Raw genomic sequence first — 24,818 nt, 5'->3', positions numbered from 1 at the left:
GAGAAGTGATATTAGTATATTACTGATATATATCAAAAGCTTGAAAGCAGTGGAGGAGAGAGAGGCATGCACAGCAACCAAAACACCCTTTATTGGTAAGGCTTTTCTTTTACTTTATGGAGGGATAAAGCTTCGAGTTTCTCGCCTTTTCTTCTTAAAAGCAACTGATCAGCTCTCATGGTGTCACGTGAGTCACGTGGCAAAGGGTGGTGTGGGGGTGTGGATGGAGGAGACTGGAGAGTGGAGACCAAGTGGGTGAGGGTGAGTCTCAAGCCTGGTTTACTGGGTCTCCCTCAAGAGCGCCCCCCATTGTATCTACCCTTAAATTTTGGGTAAAAAATATATATGAACTTACACGGAAGACTGGTCAAACTGTACTTGGATTCTTTTTGTTTTGTTTTACTGAGTCCTCTCATCCCAGAAGCCAAGGGGGGGAAATAAAGAAAGTGACTGTTTTGGACATAGGAAAGGCCCTGTTATTTATTCATTTACGAGATATTGACCACCCACACTCTGCTAATGTTTGTTGTTTAAAGACAGCTAATGGCCCAAATATTAGGTGGAGGGAGTTTAGTTTTGCTGTGTGGGGCTTGAATTTAGGGTTGCCTCTCAAGTTCAGATCTACCCACATGTGGGTTGTGGCCATGGGGCCCTAGGGAACCAATCTATGAGGTGGGTGACACAGTGATTGGGTACTATTTTTTCATGGAAGACTGATCTGGTGTCCAGAACTGGTAAGGTTTATTAAGAGATAACGTCTGTTTGAGACAATTAATAGATGACCAAACACATTTTTCTTTGTCGAGGTAGTGATCCACATTGCCATTACTACTGCTGCTCTTATCCATTCTAATGATTGAATTATATGTCCCGTTCTAACCTCTAACATAAAACTATTAATTTGATCCTGGAGCTGAATATGACCCCTCTGACTCCTCTACTTCGTCTGCATTAGTCACATCAGACCATTAATTTTGATCCAGAAGCTCAACATCAGGTCTTCGTCCATTTCTTGGAGCTGCATCACATTTACATCAGCCATGTAGATACCTCATTCAAACATGGTCGTATCAGGTGATGTTTTGGGACATAGGATTTACTTTTACATAACCTTCTTGGGGCACACTAGACTTTCTGACTTCATAAATAGGATGGTGGTAATAGGCCAATTTGAATTCACTGTGAAGAATAGAGTAGCAAATGAACTTATCTTGAATGAAGAAGGTTTTTGACTTCCTGCAATGGAGATTCACACAGTTAGTTATCTTGCTACAGCAGAATTCTCCATTTGGGGTTCTATCCATTGCCAAGAATTCAGTCACATTATCTTTTTTTAATGAATTGGATGAGTGGAGAACCGGAAGATTACATATCTAACAGTCATTTAAATATATCAAGCCCTTCAATTTCCGGCAACTTTCACTAGCAACAAGGCACAAGGGATGCCGGTGCAGTTTATGAAAAGCTTGACCAACATGAGTTCAAGGACAGAATTTTTTTTTAAATATGAATTAAGAATGAAACTTGACTGCTAAAAGGATTACATAAACAAATTGGACCCAAGATACCCTATCCGCCAGTAGTAAGAAAGCAACTATAACCATATGCAAGGGGTATATTTTTAATCTTATCAAAGGGTTGTAATGTGCGTACTTTGGAACTGAAAATTTGGGAAGCGCCATCGAAAATGACAAAGTCCTGCCACATAGAAGATGATGCTTGTGTTTTCTCAGCCCCACCACCTCTCCTACCCTCCTTCCCACTCCATTTTTTTCCTTTTGAACTGGAATCTTTTGTTCTTATTAGAATCAGAACAGAATTCAACAATAAATGGAAAAGGCAACCCAATGAAAGGATTTTAGATTAGTATACGGAAATTTTAAAAAATAATTCCTAAATTACTAATTTCAAATCTACCCTAGTTTTTGCCAATAATTTTATTTTTTTTTAAAAAATCGTCTCCTCAAAAATCTGATAAATTTGAAATTATTTTTATCACTATGGTAGTTTAGGAATTATCTTTTTAAACTATTGTAATTTTGTCAAAAATCCCCCAATAAAGCCAAACCAAGAAGTTCCCAACTGCTATGTATGTCCCTTCCCACCACACATAACCCCCACAAAGAAAAAAAAACTAGAAAGGGACCAGGTGGAGGGGCAGAGGAGGGGAAGAAGAAGCAAATCCCAGCATACTGCATCTACAAATCCGAAGGCAGAAAACCCACAATAATGGATCCACCCCAGAGCAGAGAAAAAAACCATTACCTTGGTGACTGATATGGGTCCTTTAGATCTTGCTCTTAAACCTGATAATAAAAATGAATTAACCTGAAATGTCCAGGACTCATTAGTCTTGGGTCATCATTCAAGACATCAAAAACCTTAAATCAGCTGCATTTGGCCATCAAACCCCGAAGTACTAGCGCACAAAATAGAAACAGTAAATAAATAACCAAATAAGATACTACTGGGATTCTTTGCCTTCCCTTTAACCCTCATGCAAATTACAGAATGATTCTAAGAACCCTAAAACATTATCAGTTTTGTGATAAGAAACAATGAAGAAATCCCCTGAAAATAAAAACATAGCGCATACATTTCCAACCTTTGGAAGACAACAATTGCCTAATGACTCCTTAGTAAAGCCTATCAAAGCCATAGCCAAACTTTGTGGGGAAACAACAATTTACAATTATTCCACGATTTACTTCTCACTTGTCTGTTCAGTAATGAGCTGGTGAGTTCTAATCATCACCTATCTTTCCCTTTTCTATGTCCAAAAACATGCATTTGCAGAAGTTTATCTGAAGTAAGAGTTGGTGCTATTTTGAGCCACTTATCTTTGTTGCAGATCAAAACCTTTTTGTTTTTTGGTATCAATCGTGGGCAATGAATTTCTCGGTTCTGTACATGTCTAGTTCATTTTCTAGTTTGTTCTTTTTTTACCCTTTCCCTCTTTTCTAAGTTCTGTAGCCAACCTACACCTTCTTCTAAATTGACCACACCAAACCATTAATTTGTTACAGGAACCTATATGATCTATATGTACAATTTTCTGTAATGACATTAATTGCAAGATTACACCATCTCTCTGATCCAAGGGCTCAGCATAACCTGAAAATGCATTTACATATCCTCAAATAGTGCCTAGCTATGAGGCCTTACTCCAGTACAAGCAAGAAGCAGATGACATCACCTTATGAAGACCAGAAAGCTACCAAGGCTGACTGTCTTGAGCTTGATTACTCTTATGACAGCCCCCTCTCAGAAGGAGAACCCTCAGCTGTTGATGCTCTCTTTTGTGAAAGTAGTTTGTTGTGCCAGTTCTGTGCTATGATGAATGCACAGAACCAGAGAGGTTTGCTGTCTCCAAAATTGATTTACATGGGACCAGCATATATATACATATGCACACACAATGTTTGGGGTTTGATAAGAGGATGTATCCATGTATATCACTGGTGTTCTTGCTACTGCTATCCCTTATAATGACTTAAATATGTGTAGTTCATAATCTTTGGAACTACCCTACACAAAATTGATCTCACAAAATCATTAAATTATAGCTCTGTTCAATTTTCTGTTAACTTCATAAAACCATTGACAAGCCTGATCAAACCTGGTTTTTTGGGGTATTGGTTTGAGACAGATTCCATTTACCAAGCATTGATAGCAATATCACACCATTACTTTGATTCAAGAGCTTAACATGACCTCTCCCCCAGTTCCTTTGAAAATGCATTTATCCTCAAATAGGCCTGATACAAATCTAGTCTTATCATCTCAACTGGGGCTTATATTTCAATTTCCATTAACTTGATTCCAAACCTAAGCATGAAGTCCTTTTCCATTTTCTGTAACTGGATTGCATCAACCATGCAGAGCCCTGATGCAGCTAGGTTTAGCAATTGCAGAATCGAGACAATCAAAATCACTGAGTGGAGGTGTATAGGGTATTTTTAACGAGTCCCAAAACTAGAAGAACATGATCATGCACATGCTTGTATGCTAGATTCTATGAGTCTAAATAGGATTGACAATGAGCCTACTTGAAGAAGAAAAAGAGTAGCAAATGGCCATCAAAATTCTTTCCATCACCACCCTGAACCCCGGGCGTGTTGTTCAAATAGAGGCACCTAGCCATGAGGACTTAGTTCAATACAAGCATGAAGTAGGTGATATCACCATAGTGGTTGCCTCCCAGTCATGCTCCAGTGAGGACCTGAAAGCCATCAGGGCTTACCGTCATGAACTCGATTACTTTTATGAAGGTCCCCTCTCAATAGAAGTACCATCAGTTTCCGTTAAGGAAAATATGGAGAGTACCTCTGGCCATAAGGGGACAACCAAGAAGTAAAAGGCTGGCTATGGAATAAGAAAACTACTTGTAGCTCTGTTTTCTGCATATGCATGCTTGTTATCTGTTTCATTTTTCCCTCATTTTCCTTTCTCTTCCCAGTGTCTAATGCTCTCCTATTTTCCTTTCTCCTTTGTGTCTAATGCCATCTTTATGGTCGCAGAAGTTTGTTCCTGAGTCAGTTCTATGCTATGATATAATCAAATAAGAAGTATGTTCTTGTATCACTTATTGCAGTATTATATAATCAGGATGAATTGTTAGAACCCATTGATCCCTAGGAAAACACAGCCAACCATCATTAAGAAGTAAAGAGCATGGAAGTATAAGTTGTTCATTCCATTTACTATCCTAGTTCATAATATGTACTACATTGTAAAATAATGGAGCATGAAAGTAAAAGTAGTACATTCCATTTAAGATTGACTGGAAAGATCAATTTCCCTCCCCAGATCCTCCACTGAAATTGAGGAAGATACTCTTGACTGCTTCAAACACCTCTTCAATAGACCTTTCAGCATCAATCTAAGAAAAGAAACGAAAAGAAAAAAAAAGGGACATATTAAATGCAGATTTTCCACAGCATCGGTTCTTGCAATATAAAACTTCATAATGAAAATCACCTTCTGAACCTTTCCCTTGGAACTGTAATAATCAATTACAGGGAGAGTGGATTCAAAATAAACTTGAAAACGTTTTGGTATGGCTTGTATATTATCATCAACTCTTCCCTTTAAAATGACAGAAGAAAACAAGATTAATCAATTTTTGCATATAAATCACAAACAACAAACACACTAGGAAAGTAGCCAACCTGATTTCTATTCAAAATACGTCTCGTCAGCTCCTCTTGTGAACAATCAAAAAATAATACAAAATCAGGTTCCACTTTCATCTGCAATAAATTTGGAAATGAAAAAAAATACAACACTAAAAATAAATTAATAATAGATGAACATGAAAGGAAAAAAGGAAAAGAAAGGCCATCAGTTAGATAATCATTATCATGAGATAGGATGAAGAGATTTCCAAATTAGAAAGTAGACCCATGATAAACAGTAATATAAGCAACAACATATTTGGCCTACAATATTTTCAAATGCAGTGCGGTTTTCTTCATTGCAAGGAAAGCCATCAATGAGAAATTTGTTGTTTGTGCTTCCCTGCATTGCCTGTTGCAGCAGCTTGACTGTTACCTCAGAGGGAACAATTTTTCCTTCCTTCTTATAGTCTTGAATCATTTTTCTGTAACAACAATAATGATAGAGGGAGATGTTATGAGATAATAGCCATGAAAGAGAACTTCAGTCTACATTTTATCCTCAACACAACAAATAGCAACAACAAAATTAACCACAGTATTATTAAATTGATAAATAAGGAAGCAAAGAATCATTTTTCTATTTAATTTTTTAAGATGGGAAAACTTGATATACAGACCCATTTTCTGATCCTAACTCAATTTCAGCCTGTAGAAGATCACCAGCACTAAGATGAGTCAACCTGAACTGTTTGACAATCAGGGGACATTGACTGCCTATCAAGAGGATGACAAGCTGAAATGAATGAAACTTGCAGACAAAATGTGGTAAAAATAAAAAAAAAAGTAGAGGGCTAAAAAGGTGTATGGCAATACATAAAGTGACCTAGTCTTCCTTGAAATCAATTAACAGTCATGGTTTTTTCCCTTTCACTTTTTCTTTTTTTGAATCATGAGTAGCTCTAGATGGGCACGGGGAAAAATACAGGAGACTTAACTACTAAATATTCATAGAAGTTGCAAAATAAGAGCTTCTAGAGGACTCTAGAGAGTTTTTGCAGACACAAAAGTTGATAACACATTATAATCTTTCTTTTTCTTTTTTCTCCCTTTTTTTCTTTTAAAGCTATTTGCCTCCATCACTGCTCATAGTATCATAAAGTATGGATCGTTTAGCATAAAATGAAATCTTCAATGTGACATTGCCACCGGAAATATGGGCAGACAATTAAGTATTTCCACAGGGAATATCAAATAACTGTTGGAGCCATACCAATCTGATGATTTAATTGAATAACTCTGGGAACCATTTCAATCATGAATATAGTGCTAAAAAAGAAGAAAAAAAAAGGATAAACAAAACCAAGAAACTGTTTGCTCACATCACTTTACAATGCCTACAAAAATGAACCTTTTAGAAAAATTGGGTGTGAGCATTAAAACTAACAAAGTAAATGTGGTAGAATGCTTACCTAACACAAATACCACAGTGACCTTATCAGAGAAGCCATCTTTGGCATCCTGTCATTCAAGACACATGCTTGGAAATTAACATAGAGCACACGGATAATAAGATGGTTTTAGTTATTCAAAGATATATTAGTGGCTTCACAACCTGCATAAACAAATGCATGAGATATTTCCACATTAATATCCAATACATGGAATGAATACTTTAAAAAACAAAAAAATACCTGCTTTACAATGAGACCACTCAATGGACAGTTACAACATAAGCTCATAAATGAAGCAAATGGCATTTCTCTAGAAATTCATGAGAGGTTTATACATTAATCATAAAGAAGTTCACAACCATTTTTCTCAATAGAGAGAATTTATTATAACTCCTTACTTTTTAAAGGGTACAATATCAGTAGAATGCATTTCAAAACTAGGATAAAAAAAAAGTGATTTTCATATACATTCCATTACAATTCAGAGTGTTAGAAAAATTAGACTAATTCAATCTAAGGTAATCACCCTAGAGGGGCGGTGAATAGGGTGATGGTCTCTTTTTGTAAATTTAAAATGTACGAATATAAAAGACAATTATATGCAAATATATAATAAAACAATATAAAAACAATTGCATATAAAGTAAAAGAGTAGGGAAGAGAGAATGCAAACACAAGATTTTTATAGTGATTCGGCGCAACCTAACCTACATCTACTCTCCTCTAGCTTCAATCTCAAGCTTGAGGTTCCACTAATTTAAGGCTTCCAAACCAAGCCTTCAAACAATACAATTGAATTATGATTCCAATCCACCCTCTTGAACTTTTGGCTCCAAACACCCTTTACAAGCCTCAAGAGATACCTCACTCTTGAATAACCCCTCAAGTGATACCCCACACTTGAGAATCCCTAAGTGATACCTCACACTTAGATTCTTCCTCTCAAAGATTTACAAATGAAGATAATAAAGGATTTCACAAAATCCTAGTACAAAACTTTAAGGCTCAAATGATACAAGAAAATTAGGATTGAATGGTGCACTAATGATATATAAGTTTTAGAACAATGATGCACTCAAAAATACTCTCCCAAGGCTCAAATATATTCAAGAAATGTTTAGGAAGGTTAAACCCACGAAATAATGAAGATTGAAGCCTTTTTATAGAGGAAAAAAGTCAAACTAACTGTTGGGGAACCACCGGTCATGGTGGGGGTCGAGCGGTTGAGGTTCAACCTTGACCGGTTGAACAACTGTTTTGGAAGAGAGTTTTTTTTGCACCCCTCGACCGATTGAGCTGAGGGTCAACCGATTCCTCATCCGGTTCAACAGGTTGAGCCGTTTTTGGCTTAATAATCAACTTTTTCAATTTAAAACCTTTTAAACAAGTTTGGAAAACATTTGACACAAGGTTTTAGTTGAAAAAATGAAATCATCCAATTTTAAAGGATTTAAAATGAAAAAACTCTTGGATGATTTTGGTGCATAAGTAAGAATATTATACATGAAAATCCTAGTGCACCAACAACCTTACAAAGAGATCTTATGAAGTTTGGGTCTTAAAAAACACTCCTCTTTGAGGTCTTCTTCTTCTTAATGATTTATCTTTGGCTTGATTTGTCTTTGTAATTACTACTTTGGAAATCGTCTTGCCTAATCACATTTGAAATATAATCATTAGTTCTAAACTTTGTTTTGTTATCATCAAAATCGAGATTAACCAAACCTTGGTTTCACACATAGAATTGCCAGAATTTATTTTGAAGTTTAAGCATAAGCCGTATTTTATCAAAATCAATCCAGAATCACAAATTCTAATGAGTGATATGTTTGCCAAATAGGGGATTTTTTGCCTGTAAAAGCCTACTTGACATGTCACAACAACAAGAAATTTAACAACCTCATTATCACAAATGATACAACTGGTCTTAAAGTTAGGTAATGCTTATGCAAAAGGAAAAAGAAAAGAAATAAAAGAAAATAATTCAAGAGTAAATAGGGGTTGGGATGTGGGAGTTTATGCTTGATGCGACTCATGGTAGCTTAGCTTTAAAGGCGTATCAACAAAATTTATACCTTGAATACTATTACTAAAGTAGCCAAGCTACTATAGCATAGTGGTTCTAGGATCGTTCACTGGGAAGGGTTTTCGCAAACACTAGTGATATTCAAATTAGGAAAATAAGTGATTTTCTTATGGATGTTAGCTTTAAAAGAAGATGTAAATGTTTTAGAAAGATTTAAACTAATCTAAGCTAACATTAAAAACTAAAATGAAAGGGTGTAAAAACAAGTTTCTCAAAGATAGGATAGCTATGCTCAGGCTCTTATGCAAATTGGAAATCTCATGATAGGCTCCTCGCGTTGGGGTTGCAACTATGGTGATGCTTGCTTCCCGAATCGGTATGGATTTAGCAAATCAAGTTTTAATCCTTTAAAATGACAAAACAGATGGTAGTGAATTTCATCAATGGTTATTCACCTTAGACTTCCTTTGAATGACTCGTAAGAGATAACTAATGGTCTAAAGCCAAAAGCTTACCAAATATTGGCAACTCAAAGTCATTCTAGGTGATAAACTCACCTTTCAATGGCCATTGAAATTGGTTCTAATGGATTAATACAAAACTTGGAATTGAAAACCTCACCTTCCAATAGCTCGTAGGAGATAACTAATGGATAGAAATCCAAAAGCTTATCAAGTATTGGCCGTTGGAAGTTGTCCAAAGGAAATAAAAACCAAATTTTGCCTTAATGAACCTTTAATGAAAAACGTCTACCTTACCTTCCGGGTGCGAGAAATTTCCATGGGATTGCATCCAAGCCATCACATAACATCCATACTTTGAGAAACTAAAAGTTTTAGCCAATCATCCTTTGAGGAAAAGCCCTTAGAGGCTGTTTGGCTACTAAGAAAATAAAATAGTAAAGAGAAAAGAGAGACGAGAGAGCTCTGTATATCACTAAGTGTAAAACGTAACACGCATGTTCTATATTCTCTATTCTTCAAGAGGTGATTTCCACCCCTTATAAAGTCTTTACAAAAGCAAAAGCTTGTGATTGGTTAGTTACAAGGATAAGAAAGGAAATTACATCACAAAATACAAAGGAAAATATCTAAAGTGGAGTCGGCAAAGGCAGAGGAAAATTCGCAACACGCATGGGTTATGCGAATTTTGAAGGTGTTATGCGAATTTCGCATAACCTGGAGCAGTTGGCTTCCGAAGGCCATATCTTCCTCATTTCAACTCCAAATCGTGCACGGTTTGAAGCGTTGGATTTTTGACTTCCAGAGCTTTGAAATGGTATATAGTATGTAAAAAATGGACTTCGGGAAGTGCTCCAAAAGTGCGAAATAAGACTGCAGCTGCTGTCCTCTGTTTTCCTCTTCTCCATTGTTCTTTCCTTGCATACTTTGAACGACTTTGGCAAAGGGCTATGGAGCTCCAAAGCTTGGTTCTTCATGAATTTGAGCTTCCAAAAGCTTTGTCATAACTTTTCCAAGTAGCTCCTCCATCATTTGGCATGCTTGAATTGATTCATAAGCTGATAAAAACATGTAAACTTGCCACAAAATGGTTAAAACCAATTACTAAGGACCTTAATGAATTAATTGGGTTAAATGAATATGATTACTACTCAAAGGTGCTTAAAATCATTATAATTAGGTCTACAAAATAGCACTTTTTGGTAGTAATCAATGCTGTTGGAACAGGCTTCATGAGTTGAAACAATAATGAAAGCCATAGTTGTTAGATCCATGCCTTGCAAGTAAATAGGCACCAGCACATCAAATTTCTAAAAACATTCAAGATATTCTCAAAATATCATATCCACGTTTTTCATAAAAAATAAAATAAAAAGAAATGCAGCACACCTTTACCAATTTTGACCACCTCTATATTTAAAAAGAATTATCCAGTTGGGAATAAAGTTGCACCAACACTCAACTCAATTAACACTTAGGTTGAAAAACATTAACTCAAGTTAAAAATAACTAAAGACAGAAATAATTTTGAAGTTTACTTCCATTGAAAATTAGTCGTCATTCAGAAATATGTTATACAATTGGATGGAAATCTCTTTGTTTACCACTGAGCTCTGGCTCATTGATTTTCAGGATGTTTGAAACTGAAAGGATAGCTGTTCAAATTTCACATAAATATATCAAGCCCTTCTTAGTTCCCAAGATTCTAAGTAGCCATGCGCAATTCATGAAAAATTTAACCAGTATCAACTGGAGAACAACAAAATTCTAACAATCAATTAAGAATAAAACTCAACTGCAAGAAAATTGTATGAACAAATTGGATCCAACATTTCCTACTCATGCAGATAACATGGAAGTAAGTACAGCAATAAGCAGTTAAAGATTCTCATGAAGGGATACAATCTGCTACCTTTTGAATGGGAAATGCTGGAGACACCATCTATAGGATCAAAATCCTGTAACATAGACAATGGTGCATATGTTTTTCTTAGTTCGTTTCTTTTTTTCTTTTAAATCATGATAGCAAAACTTCATTGTTTGTTAGAGTCTTTAATTCTATCTCATGACTACCAACCTGATGGTTCATCAATCAAAACCAATAAAGAAAAAATTCTCAATTATTAGATATGCCAAAAGAAAAATAAAATAGGATCTACCATCCAGTAGTAAATCAAATTATTAAACTGAAACAAACAAAAGCACGTGATTGTACCAGTCTCAAGCCTTGATTATTATAACCCCTAGCTTCAATTTGAGCATTAAGTCTACCTAAACCATTGTCTAATGAACAGAGACACTCAACAACTACAACAAGTCCACACAACAATCCACCCCTCTTCCCTAACCCCCACACAATAGTGAGAGAAAAAAAAAGGATGATAGAAAAAAAAGTTCCTTTGAAGATCACAATCCATACCTATCCCCTTTCCTTAGAGAAATTATATTAAAACCTAAATTTGGCTTAGACACTCCTTATTTCTTGTCTAGAACACACTAAATCAGAAAAATCCAGGAAATTGCACATATCAACAACAATGGAAGACTCTAGGACTTTTTGTTTCTTTTCCTTTTCCAGTTAGTTAATCAAACCCAAGAAAAGCCCTAAAACACCTTAAGTTTGGAAATCAATCACAGAAAGCCTACCAAAAAAAGGGGAAAAAAATTTCACTAATCCCACCAAATTGTTTTTTCAATGGACAAACTAAGATCAACGATATATATTTTTTTTTTCTGGGCTAAATATAAAAAAGAAGCTAAATTATCTTGCATGAAAACAAGAAGCAATTAGCTTTACCTGCTCTGAAACCTGATAACAAAGAAGCATTAAACTTAAATATCCAAATACCCAGTTAAACTTGGTTCATCAAAACAACCCATCAAAAGTTCAAAACATCAAAAGCCCTAGGGCCTACACCAATTGCATTTAAGCCATCAACCCCCAGAAAATAGAGCATACAGAGAATGAAGTGGTGAGTTACATTACCTTACACTACCTAAATCACAATGCTTGTACCCTGAAATTGCTCCTAAAAATATTTAATATAAAGGCAATATTTTTCAGAGTCGGTTGAGTTCTTAGGCTATATGAAAAGAAATGAGGGAGACCCAAATAGAAGGAAAACAAAAAAGAATAAGCTTTTTCTCCAGAGGGAAAGAATAATAATGCATGAAACAGAAGAATCCAGCAACGGATTTAGTAAATTTTCCGACAATTACACATAATTTCCATTTCATTAACAGAAAAACCAAAGTACTGCATTCTGGAAAAAACAACAACAACAACAACAACAACAAACAAAAAACAAAACAAAACGGGAGAAAACAAGCCCACTTCGATCAAAACCACAACGCAGAACAAACGATGCTTCCTCGAAATATGTCTGAAGCTATTGCGAGAAAACAGAAAAACAAAAGCCCTAGACGAAAAACAGTGGGCAGAGATCACGACGTGGAGGGGTTTGTTCATGGAATCTCCCGCCATGCTTGGTTTCAGCCACAGGAAAGAACCTTTTCAATTTTTTTACGTAAAAAAAAATTAAAAAAATGTAAATAAATAATAATTTTTAAATTATTATTATTATTTTTTATATTGAAGAGTAAAAAATTTAAAATATATTTAAATTATTTTAAAGTAATCTGTAAAAATAATTTTTTTCTTTTTAATTTTTTTTTGGAATTTTCTTGTTTTTATTTCTATATAATTAATTTGGAATATTCCTAAAATAAAGCTATCAATTAACAGGGCTGTTGAAAAAAAATTGTAAATTAATGATATTTGTTTTCCTCTTATTCCAAACAATTAATGGACCAACATCATGTTTTCATAGCAAATTAAAAAAAATGAAAAACATTCTTTACAATTAAAAAATTATTTTTAAATCAACTTTTACTTTACATTACATTAAAAAACATATTTAAAAATAAGTTAAAAACATTTCAGATTCCAGACTTTTATTTTACAAAATATTAAAAAATAGGTTTCAATATTTTTAAAAATAATTAGTTATAATGTTTTTGGAAAACATTTTTTTAGTTTTTTTAAAGTTGTTTTTATGGTTTTAAAAAATAATTAGGTATATATAAAGAATCATTAAAAAAAACACTAGGTATAAAAATTATTTTTAAAATATATTTATAAACATTAGAAATATTAAAAATATTTTAAGTTTTTAAATAATATTTTATTTTATAAAATATTATAGAACAATTTTTAAAAATTATTCCAAAAATCTGTTTTTAAAAATTATTTTATGAAAACAATTACTAAATAAGGTGTTAATAATTTTATTAGGAATTTTGGAAAACACGTTGTGGCACCCAACAGAAGCCTTTATCTGGTCTGAATGGTTTGTGGGCCCCAGAACTTCCAGTCCAACTATCAAAGCTTAGAAGGAATTCAAGCAAGCCCAAACCAAGACCACATGATCCAAATTAGTTGTGAGCCCAAAGCCCATTGGTCTAAACAATGTCTATGTAACTGGTAAACACTACATGTCATTCCCATTATGCTATCAAGAAAATAATAAATAATAGATTTTTTTATTTATTTGTAAGGATGTTATTATTATATTTAATAATTAAATAATTAATTTCTTACGTAGAATATTTTTTTATAATAAAAAATTACGAATCAATATGCCACATAACTTCTTAATTTTTATCCTAATAATAATATAATTAAAAATATAAGGAAAATATGTCCTTTGTTAAAAATAAAAATTATATAGTAAAAGAATATATAAGTATAAGTTTCATATAAAAAAATTAATTTATTTGTAATATAAAAAAGTCTTTAAAATAATATATAATAAATGAAAATTGAAAATATTTAGGATTTGTTTGATAGTGTTTTTTAAAATTTATTTCTAAAATAAAGAACAAAAACCAGTTTTTTAGAATTTTTTAAAAACAAGAATATTAGGCAAGATGTTTTAAAAAATAGTTTTTAAAAATAAAAAATAAAAAACTTACTTGGATAAAAGAATTTGTATTGGTTTTAAAAATAATGTCTTATTTTTATTTTATAAAAAATTATAAATTTGATTTATATTAATATGAAATAAAATTTAAGTTAAATCTTATTAAAAATAAATAAATTTATAATTATATGCGAATTAAAGATAAATGATTTTTTTAAATTATGAAACAATTTTTTTTAATGAAACAAAAATTATTATAAGACAAAATAATTTTAATATTCATTTTTAACATAAGTTGAATTAATACTTTAATTCATTTTTTTATTTGGACAAAATAAATAAATATTGAATTAAAAGTAGCTAGAAAAAAATAAGCAAAATATATATATATATATATATATATATATATATATATATATATATATAAATGACGTTTGCATTAGCCCAAGTAGACGTGAGTCTGTGACCAGGCCTCTTTGTCCATGAATAAGACTGTCCAAATGCTTGAGCTCATCACAAACAGTTGATTAAGAAAGCAGAGAGAGAAGTAATGGTGTCTTCAAACTTTTAAATTTCTAAAATTAACTTTTCAAAAACTCTTTTAATCAAATAACCCGAAATAAAGATAGACAACGAAATCATATGATAATGAAATGAAATTCAAATCATACCCAATTTCATTATCAATGGTTTAGATTGTATAGCAAAATCTAATAACTAAAAGCCTAATATGGAGTAAATTGAAAAAAAAAAAAAAAGAGGTTATAAAATTTATAAAATAAATAAATAAATAATAATAATACAAAAATAATAATAATAATAAAATTTACAAAGAGGTTATGAAAATATTTTCAATGTTTTCAAAAAGTGTTATAGTTAAATTAAGTAAGACGTAAAATTTACATTTCTTATTGATTTGCATTTTTGGGTATTAGTATAATATTATTAAATATGACATCACAAAACAATATTTTCAACACCAACCATAACTGAAATAAAAAAAAAGTCATTGAATCATGATTCTTTTGGTCAAATTAGGGTATAAGTGAGAGTGGAAACTTTGATAATGTCAAATCAACTTGGTTTTCAACAATTGTTAAAGGGTCAATTTGATTGGAGAATTATGAAAACCAATTTAATTAATTTGTTTTTCAATTTTCTTACCTTCTAATTGATATAAATAAATTAAATCGATATTTTAAAACTTATATTTTCATGGGTTATAATTGTTTTGTGTTGAAAGATTTTTTTTATATTATTATACATATATTTTGGAGGCTTTATTAAAGTAATTTATTGTTATTTGATCATTGTTAAATAAATTTTAAATCAATTTATTTTATTTTAACCTAAATGTTTTGAATGTATTTTGAACTTTAAATACAAGTTAGGTTTAAAAACTAATTAGACTTGAAACCTAAATTAATTTGCATTAAGTCAATCAATTAAATTGAACTAAACTAACCTTAAGTAAGGTCAGTTTGCTTTAGTCTTCTCATCAATAAAAAATTGGTTTAGTTTTGATTCAAGCAAAAATCTATCATACTAGTTTGATTAATTTTTCTTTTAATAATCAATCAAACCACATTTTTACATCTTTATAAACCATTAATTCAATCGTAGTGAAACTGTGATACTCGCATGATATCATATATATATATATATATATGAGAAAACAAAGGTTGTACTTAGTTAAGAAAAACACCCAAAAGAGAGGGGGAGGGGGGGGGGGGGGGTGAATTGGGTTTTTAAAATCTTTTCAATAACAAAAAATTCAAACACAATATAAGCAAAGTAAAGAGATAGAGTTTAGATAATTCAAACTCGGGTTTATAGTGGTTCGGCACTTTATTACCTACGTCCACTCTCCTCAACCTCCTAACCAAGTGAGGGTTCCACTAACTTGAAACTTCAACTAAGCTTCCAATCTTTTTATACTTGGATTCCGGCTCCAATGGGCTCTTACACAACCTCTTCAAGATTCAAACCTCTTAAAGGCTTAAACATTCAGATTTTTACAAGATATAATCCCTCAACCTAGCATAAGGATAACTCAAATACAAGATAAAGCTAGGATGACACACAAGAGTGCACTAAAGAATATGCAAGTGGTGATTTAATGAAAGAAATGAGAGCTTTTTGATCAAGAACAGGTAGGTAGGCTATTGAATGCAAGTGTTCTCTTATCAATAAATGAAGTGGAACTCTCAATTTATAGGTTTCTAAGCTTGGGAGTCAAAACAGTAAAAGGTAACCTCGTCTGGTCGAGCTAGGGGTCAATCGGTTCACTAGCCGTTTGAGCATTTAATACATGACAGATTACCGTTGCCTCAACAGGTCCTCGACCGGTAAGAAAATCACCTCTATCGGGAAGAGAATGCCACTAGGAGAGAGAGAAGGTTTTGGTGCATCCTCGACCAATCATCGACCGGACGAGTACAACCGGTTGACCGGTTCCTCAGCCAGTTGAGCCAGTTGGCCATAGTCTCGACCGGTTGAGCCTTTTTGGCCCCGAAAACCTATTTTTTTAATTCCTTTATTTTCTAACACTTAGGCAAGGTCTTTAGGTGAATTATTAAGCCAGTTATAAAACATTTTGCCTAAGGTACAATAGTTAAAAACTTGGGTTTTAATGAAATCGAAGTTTTAAAGAATAAACTGAGTTTTCTAAGATGCATGAAACGTATGAAAATCCGAAGTGCACTCATGCATTCATCTTACATTAGTTTCCTATGATCACAAGTCTTCCAAGCGTCTCGATCTTGTATCCATTTGGTCATTTGATGAATTTTCGAGTTTATACCTGAGATTCTTAATCATTAAACCAATTAGTCACTTAACCATGGTTTGTTATCATCAAAACTCGATTAGGAGAACCCTTGGGCTAACAATATATATATATATATATATATATATATATATATATATATATATATTTTTTTTTATAACCACGGATGTCCGACCCACTTTACGCGCACCTCGACTAATCCCACGGGACCTTGAAGCTAACGACCAGGTAACCCTCCAATGGCCCTGAGGGGACTCGAACTGGTGATCATTGGGGAGCAAACCCAAGACCGGACCAACTGAGTTACCCCTCAGGGTTAAAAATATATAAATAATTATAACAACATTTTATTTATATTGAACTTTAGCATATGAAATCATATGATAAAGATACAAATAAATAAATATATTATGGGGAAAGGAGGAGTAGGGCTATGTATAAATGTGATACATCCTTAAGCAGGTTAAGTGGGGGGATCAACTGACATCAAAATCTTTACCTTTTGGTCACCATAGTGCCCATATTTCCAGCCTTAATTAATGAAAATGGTACTTCAATTAGCTTAAAACCATCACCTTTGGAAGAAAAAACAAATGCCTAACTACTTTTACCTAAGATAAACCCGATCATGACCAGTTCTCCAACAATATAGCTCCATGCCTATGGAAAAACAACAATTTAGAATCATGTATCACCCTACTCATCTATGTTTAATAATGAGTTAGTTTGTTCTAGTCCTTCATTATTCCTCATCCTTGTATTGTGGGACAAAAGCAATGGTACAAGCCAGCAACCAGACAGCCAAACTTGCATGCTTGGATACCTATACCAAAGAAGTATCCAATGAGAGAGAGAGAGAGAGAGAGATAAATAAATAAATAAACCAAATTTTTAATAATTTTCTATCTTTTAAATAAAAAAAACCAAGAAAACATGTTTAATAATCAAAAACTATTTTTTATTCTTTGTCCTTAAGAATAAAAAATATGATATTTTTAGAAATTATTTTTTAATTATTTTTTATTATTTGTATTTATATTTTAAAAGTTATTTAAAAAAAATAAGTATACAAAGATGTAGATTGATTAAAAATCTAATACTAGAAGAGTAAGTTTGTAGCAAATTTTCCATAGCCTAAGCTCAAGGTGCTTCTTGGTTTCTTTTGAATCTTGGCCACAATCATTGATTTCTAGCACTTGTATTTTTCTATACGAGTCCACATTTGCAATAAGTATATACATCTATAAAAATTATTTCTTGACCCAAGAAAAAGACAAGTTATTGAATTATGGGGGATCACGTAATAGTTAGAGAGTTATGTTTTTTCGAAAAGAACATGGAAAATAGATTTCATTCATTTTGATACTCATAATACTTCTAAGATACTTCCATGGAAAACTACGTTGTAGGGCTTCTTTTTATAAATTTCATTCATTTTGATACTCATTATACTTCTAAGATACTTCCATGGAAAACTACATTGCAGGGCTTCTTTTTATAGATTTCATTCATTTTGATACTCATCATACTTCTAAGATACTTCCGTCTTATAAGCAGATTGCAAATCCTTCTTTAATTATTTCCTTCTTATAAAAGTTTGAATTAAATTTTTGTTTGGCAGCATGATCCATCTTGGGCAGCAGCCATCAATGCTTAAGAAATTGCAAAGCACGTGCTGCCTCCTTCACAAGTGGAAAGTTAGCAACAAGATGATAAATGTCCAAGCAAAAAAGAAAAAAGAAACACGTAAATATGTGTATTTTTCTATATGAGTCCACATTTGCAATAAGTATATATATCTATAAAAATTATTTCTTGACCCAAGAAAAAGACAAGTTATTGAATTATGGGGGATCACGTAATAGTTAGAGAGTTAGGTTTTTTCGAAAAGAACATTGAAAATAGATTTCATTCATTTTGATACTCATAATACTTTCAAGATACTTCCATGGAAAACTACGTTGTAGGGCTTCTTTTTATAAATTTTATTCATTTTGATACTCATCATACTTATAAGATACTTCCATGGAAAACTACGTAGTAGAACTTCTTTTTATAGATTTCATTCATTTTGATACTCATCATACTTCTAAGATATTTCCGTCTCAGATTGCAAATCCTTCTTTAATTATTTCCTTCTTATAAAAGCTTGAATTAAATTTTTGTTTGGCAGCATGATCCATCTTGGGCAGCAGCCATCAATGCTTAAGAAATTGCAAAGCACGTGCTGCCTCCTTCACAAGTGGAAAGTTAGCAACAAGATGATAAATGTCCAAGCAAAAAAGAAAAAAGAAACACATAAATATGTGTGTATATATATAGTACTCAAAATTAAAAGTAAGGTATCAAAGCTTTTAATCACATCAACATCCTGGAAGATTTGATTCTTGGGCACTGATTTTCAAAGGAGATTGGCGCCCAAAGCCAACCCTTCAATTCATCTAGCTATTAATTATTGAATGTGCCCCCATTTAGATCTAGATGTAACCCCCTGCCTGAATTACACGACCCCACCCTCTACCTAACACGACTAATTTTCACTGATTTTGAGCCCTGATTATACATGTAATTTTCCTAATTATGATGAATGGCTTGTGGAAATCATGACTCATCGACAGCAACCCCATGTTTCAAAGTCCTTCCCCAACCACCATTATCTGCCTGGAAGGCATAATGTCGAGATTAATTCTTAATCTGTCATCAACAAGTTCAGTTATTATGTAGGTGTATTTTGTCGGTGAATCCCACAAGGCGTATGTTTGTGGCTCCACTTTGGTCATAGATTATTTCCTGTTTCCATGGTGTGAAAACGAATTCCAGATAAAGATGGCCACAGTTGAACGTGTAGTTTTCGCTTGAGGTACAACACACCAACAATAATCATGTACTACTTGTTTTGCTTTCGTTTACTTTAGGTCTGTCGTGAAAACTATCTGATGCATAGACATATCTAGCCCATTCTCACAAGGTAAGGATCATGGATTATGATCAAGCAGTTGGCTGAAAAGGCATTTGGCCTTTTGGAATGTTTTCAAGGAAAAGTTTAGGGGAATATATGTCCAACCTTCCACCTCATGGCTTTCGTCGAAAAGCCACAACAAATACTCTCATTTATGTTAAAAAGCATGATATACGTATTAACCTCAAATCTTGCAAGTTTAACCTTTTAGGAAAATTAATAGTTCAACATTGTATTAGAATTTGATTTGACTGAGAGGTTTTGGATTTGAGTCACCTCTCCACAATTTGAATGTTTGTTTCTTCATTTGGTATCTTTTTTGTGAATGTTTGTTTCCCCATTTGATATAGTTCTCCCTAATTTGCATGTTTATCTTCATTATGTTGAATATGAATTCAAATTTGTCTTTGTTAACATCCAAATAGACGTTTAAGAAAAATTTTGGTTTTCTTTGGGAATTAAGTTTCAAAACTGTTTTTTTATATTTTGTAAAATAAATTCTTTTAAAATTTTGAAATATATTGTTTTATATTTTTAAATATTATTTAAAGGTAACTTTTTTATTTAGCACTTTTTCAATCATTGTCCCTTTTTGCATGATTATTTTTCAAAAATAATTGTAAAAATAATTAAAATATATTTTTCAAAAACACCTTATTTTAGGTTTGAAAAAGGAAAAAAAAAATTGTTAAAATTTTTTTTTCCGAGAATAGAAAACTGTTTTCAAAGTTTTTATTTCTCATTTCAATTTTTTGTATGAAGTAGAATTTATATCAAGATTAATGGTACGTATTAATTCTACAAGCTGCTGTCTCAAAATTTCAAAAGTGGCAATGGCCTTTCATTAATGAGAGTAATAATTATTGAAAGTGGGTTTAGTGACAAAATTGATGATTTCAGTCTTTAAAAAAGATGGATGATGGAAAAGCAACTTTAAAATTGGTTGGGAGGAAGAAGCTGGGTTGGCTTCATCTTCACAAAACTTCTAACAAGTTTTTGTTTTATATATCTAAGAAGATTTTTGGGAAGTGGGTGGGGACATGGTCAGGTGATGCTAGTTGTCAGTCAAAGACAATTGGACAAACAAATTTTCTACAATGAAAGTGGCTTTCTCTTTTAGTACCGTACGTAGCATTAGTTTTCGTATGTGTGAGTGAGTGGGGAATGTGGTAGGTGGCATGGCCTAGAATTCCGCTAATTTCTTGATTTCCCTTCATTGTTCCACCTTCTGATCGGTTTGGACACTGGACATTGGACATGGGACTGACATTCCCTTTTGAAAATATCTTCCACCCCCCTACGCCCGCAAAAATCAGGGTGTTATGGAAACAAATGGGTCTGATTTCCCCACCGCAATCGAGTATTAAACTGACCATTTCTCATAGATAACGACCTGAGTGGCGCCACGCGTCACCTTGGTTCGTGCTTCATCTTCATCGATTACTGCATCTCTCTGGCCGGGAATCTGGGACACCCCCATGTCCCGAGCATTGACCGCTTGAGTTGTGGCCCCGTGGGCGCACGGCCTTAAGCAAACGGACAAACCAAGACAAATGAGTCTAATCACCATAAATATATACGTCTTTCATCTTTTTTGGAGTTTGAGAATCGAGACTATGATTACATGTGTTGAACGAGTACATTTTTTGAATAATTTTTTTCCACTACTTTTGTGAATGGATACTGTGGAGAATCATTCATGGTGATTAGTTTTGTACGAAGTGATGATATACAACAAAATGTAACCATTTTGTAATGGGAAGATGGAAGACATAGTGATGAAGTGAAGATGAGGGTTGGCAATGGCGCCCATTCTTCGGATCCTCGGCTTATTTATTTATGTGAAATTAAAACATATAGATATAAGTACTGCTGAAATGATAAGAAGGTGCTGACTTAAACAACTAGAATGATATCATTACATTATTGTATGTAGGGGTTTCCTGCTATGATGGAGTGTTGGAGATGTGGCATAGCGGGTCAGATGATTGCAGACATGATCTGGTAAAGCTCCAGAGGTCGATTTCAGTGTTGTAGTCCTGAGTGGGGTGGTAAGACCTGGTGGTTGATGATGAGGAGCGTGGCTGCAGCAGCTGGGAGTCATGATCATTATGATCAGTGGGTGAAGAGAAAGGCATGGAGGGGTCATTGAAGCAGGCTAGTTGCTTGGAGGTGTCTGTTTGACCATTCAGGTGAGAAGCCACAAGCCTATCAAGGGCTGCCCAGTCATCATTCAGGCCCGTGTCCAAGTGGTAGACTGGGTGGGGGGTGATGGGAGCTGCTTCATTCTCTGGGATCATCTGGACATGGATGGGCTGGTAACAGTTTTGGCTACTTGTGGAGTTTGGGCTCTCTAGTGTTGGAAGCTTCATGAATCTGTCATGGAGGGTACTGCCATTGTTGATGACTGTGTCAATGGACCTCAGAAATCTTCTGCTGTTGTTTGCTTCATTGTTATCCTCCTTGCATGTCCTCCCCATATGCTGAAATATCTGCTCCAGAGCTCCCTCATCACTTGAATTCAGCAACTGGGTCCTTGTCTCTGCAGTGATGGATGACGAACTCATAGGGCTACTGCTTTCTACGGTTTTGTGATGGTTTTTCTTCTTGAAGATACGACAAACCACCCACCCCTCTTCCTGTGCTTCTGCCACAGCATTAGAGACCTGCAGGTTACCATTATAACCCAGTTTGTAAGGTCAATGGAACACTACTCCAAACTGAAATTTCAAGCCAAAACTAAGCTGAAAAATCAAATGGCTGACCTGGGTATCATTGGTGTTATCATCAAGTCTGTACTCATGCATGATCCAGTCAGATTTTTGGCCATGTGGGGCTCGGCCTTTATAGAACACCAGAGTCTTCCTCATTCCAATCCGTTTGAAGCTGCTGTATATCACCTTATCACGGCCTGTGGCCTTCCAAAACCCAGCTGCAGTGGCGCGATTAGTCCTGGTTCCCGTTGGATATTTCTTGTCCTTGTGGCTGAAGAAGTACCAATCGTTTTGAGGGGTGGATCCTATTCTACACTTCTCTGCAAAAACCCAAGCCGATATGAACATCACAAAGGGGAAGATACACGCTATCTTGATGGAATATTCAACAAGAATTGCAAAATTAAGAGAAAAGAATGAGAGGCGATGAACTAAATATGAAGCACAACCTTGAATGTCCCATGGCTCAAGCTTATTCAGATCAACATCACGAATTACGTCCAAGTCGATCTTCTCATACAAAACCTTCTTCCTCAAGTAGTAGTTCAAGAGCTCCTCTTCAGTGGGATGAAATCGGAAGCCAGGAGGGACCTGAGACTGCCCATTCACAGATATACTCATACTTTCTGGCATTTAACTAGAGAAAATGAAAGATGGTCTCAAAATAGTAGTAATTATCAGAGCTGATCAAAGCATTAATGAAAAGAGGTAGGGAAGGAAGAGAAAAGCTGAGAATCTTATAGAAAATGTGAGGGGACAAGTTGGTGCACCCAAATGAGTATGTAGCTGGGGAATATTTATATGTGGGTTGGGACATAAAATGGTAAACTCACACGAGAAAAAGCTTTGTTTTCATGGCGATCACTGGTACATGGGCAACTTTTTTTTGTTGAATGGGGGTTTAGTTTTAAATTTACTATGCTTCCAGAAGGCCCACCCACCCGCACAGATGGGGAAAGGGCATTGTTATAGGCAAAAAGAAATGGGATTAAACCAAAAAAAAAAAAAAGGAGTGCGGTCCTTGGAATTCTGGAAATGAGTAATAGTAGAGGTATGTATGCCCCACAGGCAGGACCGCACGCAGGACCCCACTAGGACGTTGTGGGCAACAAGAGTGCAGAGGGAAAGCTCCCATCAAAACTACGACCCCTGACCTTAAAAATCTCCAAGGAAAAGTCTCTCCATATTCCACTGTCTTCTCTCTCTTTCATGCATTTTCCTTGTGCAACCACCGCAACAAGAAAGAGATGATGGGGTCGGAGGTATTGCGCTTTCATGGCCCGTCATGGCAAGAAAACAAATGATGGCTTGGGGACATTAGGCCGCTCATCAAAATCCCTTTGATTATATGTCATATTGCCTAATTCCAAACCATACGCCTATTTACATATTCCTTTAGACCCTCCAGTTTCTTTTTCCCTTTTTTGGTGTGTGCGTTTGAAATTAATGACAGAGACTTGTCATTAAGGCGTGGCTTCAAACATAAGATGAACATATATGGGTTGTCTTCATTGTATGGTAATAATTAAACAAAGGTATCCTTGTTTACTTATAAATTGGCATATATGTAGTCTTGAATTGTATATATTAAAATATATGATGGGGTGTGTCCTCTTAATGGTCTTGTCATATCTATTAATTATTAATATATAAGGATTTTGGAATTTGTCATATCATCGATATTAATTTTTTTTTTTTTAAACGCTTATCAAATGTAAGGCAATTTTTCATGCTATATCATGGTGCAATATATAACAATAATTCTATATCTATCATAAATGGAGGAAAAATGAGAGTAGAAATATTCTATAGAAAATCATAAGAATACTCAAGAGATATTCTAATAAATATTCAAACCATCTCTACTACTTTGTGTAAATACATAATAAAAAAATAATTGCTTACCTTTAATCAAAATTTGAAATCCCTTTTTAAATTCTTTTTCTCATCTTATCAGGATTTAACAATGTATATCAAGACATTATGTTATTCCTTTTATGGATTATATGATGAAAAAGACTGACTTAATGTGATTTACGATCAATTTGCCTTACATTAAGATTTAAAATTTATTATCTACTTTTTAAAAAGGCTTCAAAAAAGAACTTATAAAAATACAACTTTGTATCCTTTCATGATTGAGAAACATGAAAAGATATTTTTTTTAAAAAAAAATTATCTAAGAGAAAATCTTAACAATTACATCGAATAACAAATCGTACAAAAGTCTATTTTTCTCAGAGATTTACCCATAAAAAATATACCAAACAATATAATGAAGTTCATTTATAATTTTTCCACTCAATCTAAAAATTAGATTCAATGTTATTCTAGTTCATCTCCATTTTTGTTTTTAATTATTATCGGAAGCAATTTA

General features: G+C 33.7%; 2 protein-coding genes across 3 annotated transcripts; both read right to left on the bottom strand.

Annotated features, from left to right (window-relative positions):
* Positions 1-4,677: 4,677 nt before the first annotated feature.
* LOC100250624 (UMP-CMP kinase 4) lies at positions 4,678-12,541 on the bottom strand. Of its 2 annotated transcripts, XM_059743263.1 has the most exons (6): positions 10,971-12,541; positions 6,590-6,638; positions 5,446-5,602; positions 5,172-5,252; positions 4,981-5,088; positions 4,678-4,882 (listed from the first exon to the last, which is right to left on the bottom strand). In XM_059743263.1, the coding sequence occupies exons 3-6, from the start codon at positions 5,596-5,598 to the stop codon at positions 4,793-4,795; spliced, it is 432 nt and encodes a 143-aa protein (XP_059599246.1). In that variant the 5' UTR covers positions 5,599-5,602; positions 6,590-6,638; positions 10,971-12,541; the 3' UTR covers positions 4,678-4,792. The 2 variants fall into 2 exon arrangements, with proteins under 2 accessions (XP_059599246.1, XP_019081032.1); XM_019225487.1 differs by lacking the exon at positions 10,971-12,541 and having other exon boundaries at positions 6,590-6,713.
* An 8,999-nt stretch (positions 12,542-21,540) lies between these two features.
* On the bottom strand, positions 21,541-23,196 carry LOC100245500 (NAC domain-containing protein 43). The gene is made up of 3 exons (XM_002267347.4): positions 22,891-23,196; positions 22,493-22,761; positions 21,541-22,393 (listed from the first exon to the last, which is right to left on the bottom strand). The coding sequence occupies exons 1-3, from the start codon at positions 23,072-23,074 to the stop codon at positions 21,674-21,676; spliced, it is 1,173 nt and encodes a 390-aa protein (XP_002267383.1). The 5' UTR covers positions 23,075-23,196; the 3' UTR covers positions 21,541-21,673.
* Between the last annotated feature and the right edge of the window lie 1,622 nt (positions 23,197-24,818).

The sequence above is a fragment of the Vitis vinifera genome, chromosome 15, assembly GCF_030704535.1.
Source record: "Vitis vinifera cultivar Pinot Noir 40024 chromosome 15, ASM3070453v1".
NCBI lineage: Eukaryota > Viridiplantae > Streptophyta > Magnoliopsida > Vitales > Vitaceae > Vitis > Vitis vinifera.
The sequence above is the reverse complement of the archived record's forward strand: the minus strand, read 5'-3'. Positions and strand labels throughout refer to the sequence as shown.

What these genes read in the sequence shown, in the direction of transcription:
- LOC100250624 (XM_059743263.1), bottom strand. Translation starts at nt 5,598, where the DNA reads ATGATTCAAGACTATAAGAAGGAAGGAAAAATTGTTCCCTCTGAGGTA. An exon ending in GTATTTTGAATAGAAATCAG is followed by an intron (nt 5,089 to 5,171) that starts GTTGGCTACTTT and finishes GTCATTTTAAAG; the next exon opens with GGAAGAGTTGATGATAATAT. An exon ending in CCAAGGGAAAGGTTCAGAAG is followed by an intron (nt 4,883 to 4,980) that starts GTGATTTTCATT and finishes TTCTTTTCTTAG; the next exon opens with ATTGATGCTGAAAGGTCTAT.
- LOC100245500 (XM_002267347.4), bottom strand. Translation starts at nt 23,074, where the DNA reads ATGCCAGAAAGTATGAGTATATCTGTGAATGGGCAGTCTCAGGTCCCT. An exon ending in TGAGCCATGGGACATTCAAG is followed by an intron (nt 22,762 to 22,890) that starts GTTGTGCTTCAT and finishes GGGTTTTTGCAG; the next exon opens with AGAAGTGTAGAATAGGATCC. An exon ending in ATAACACCAATGATACCCAG is followed by an intron (nt 22,394 to 22,492) that starts GTCAGCCATTTG and finishes GGTAACCTGCAG; the next exon opens with GTCTCTAATGCTGTGGCAGA.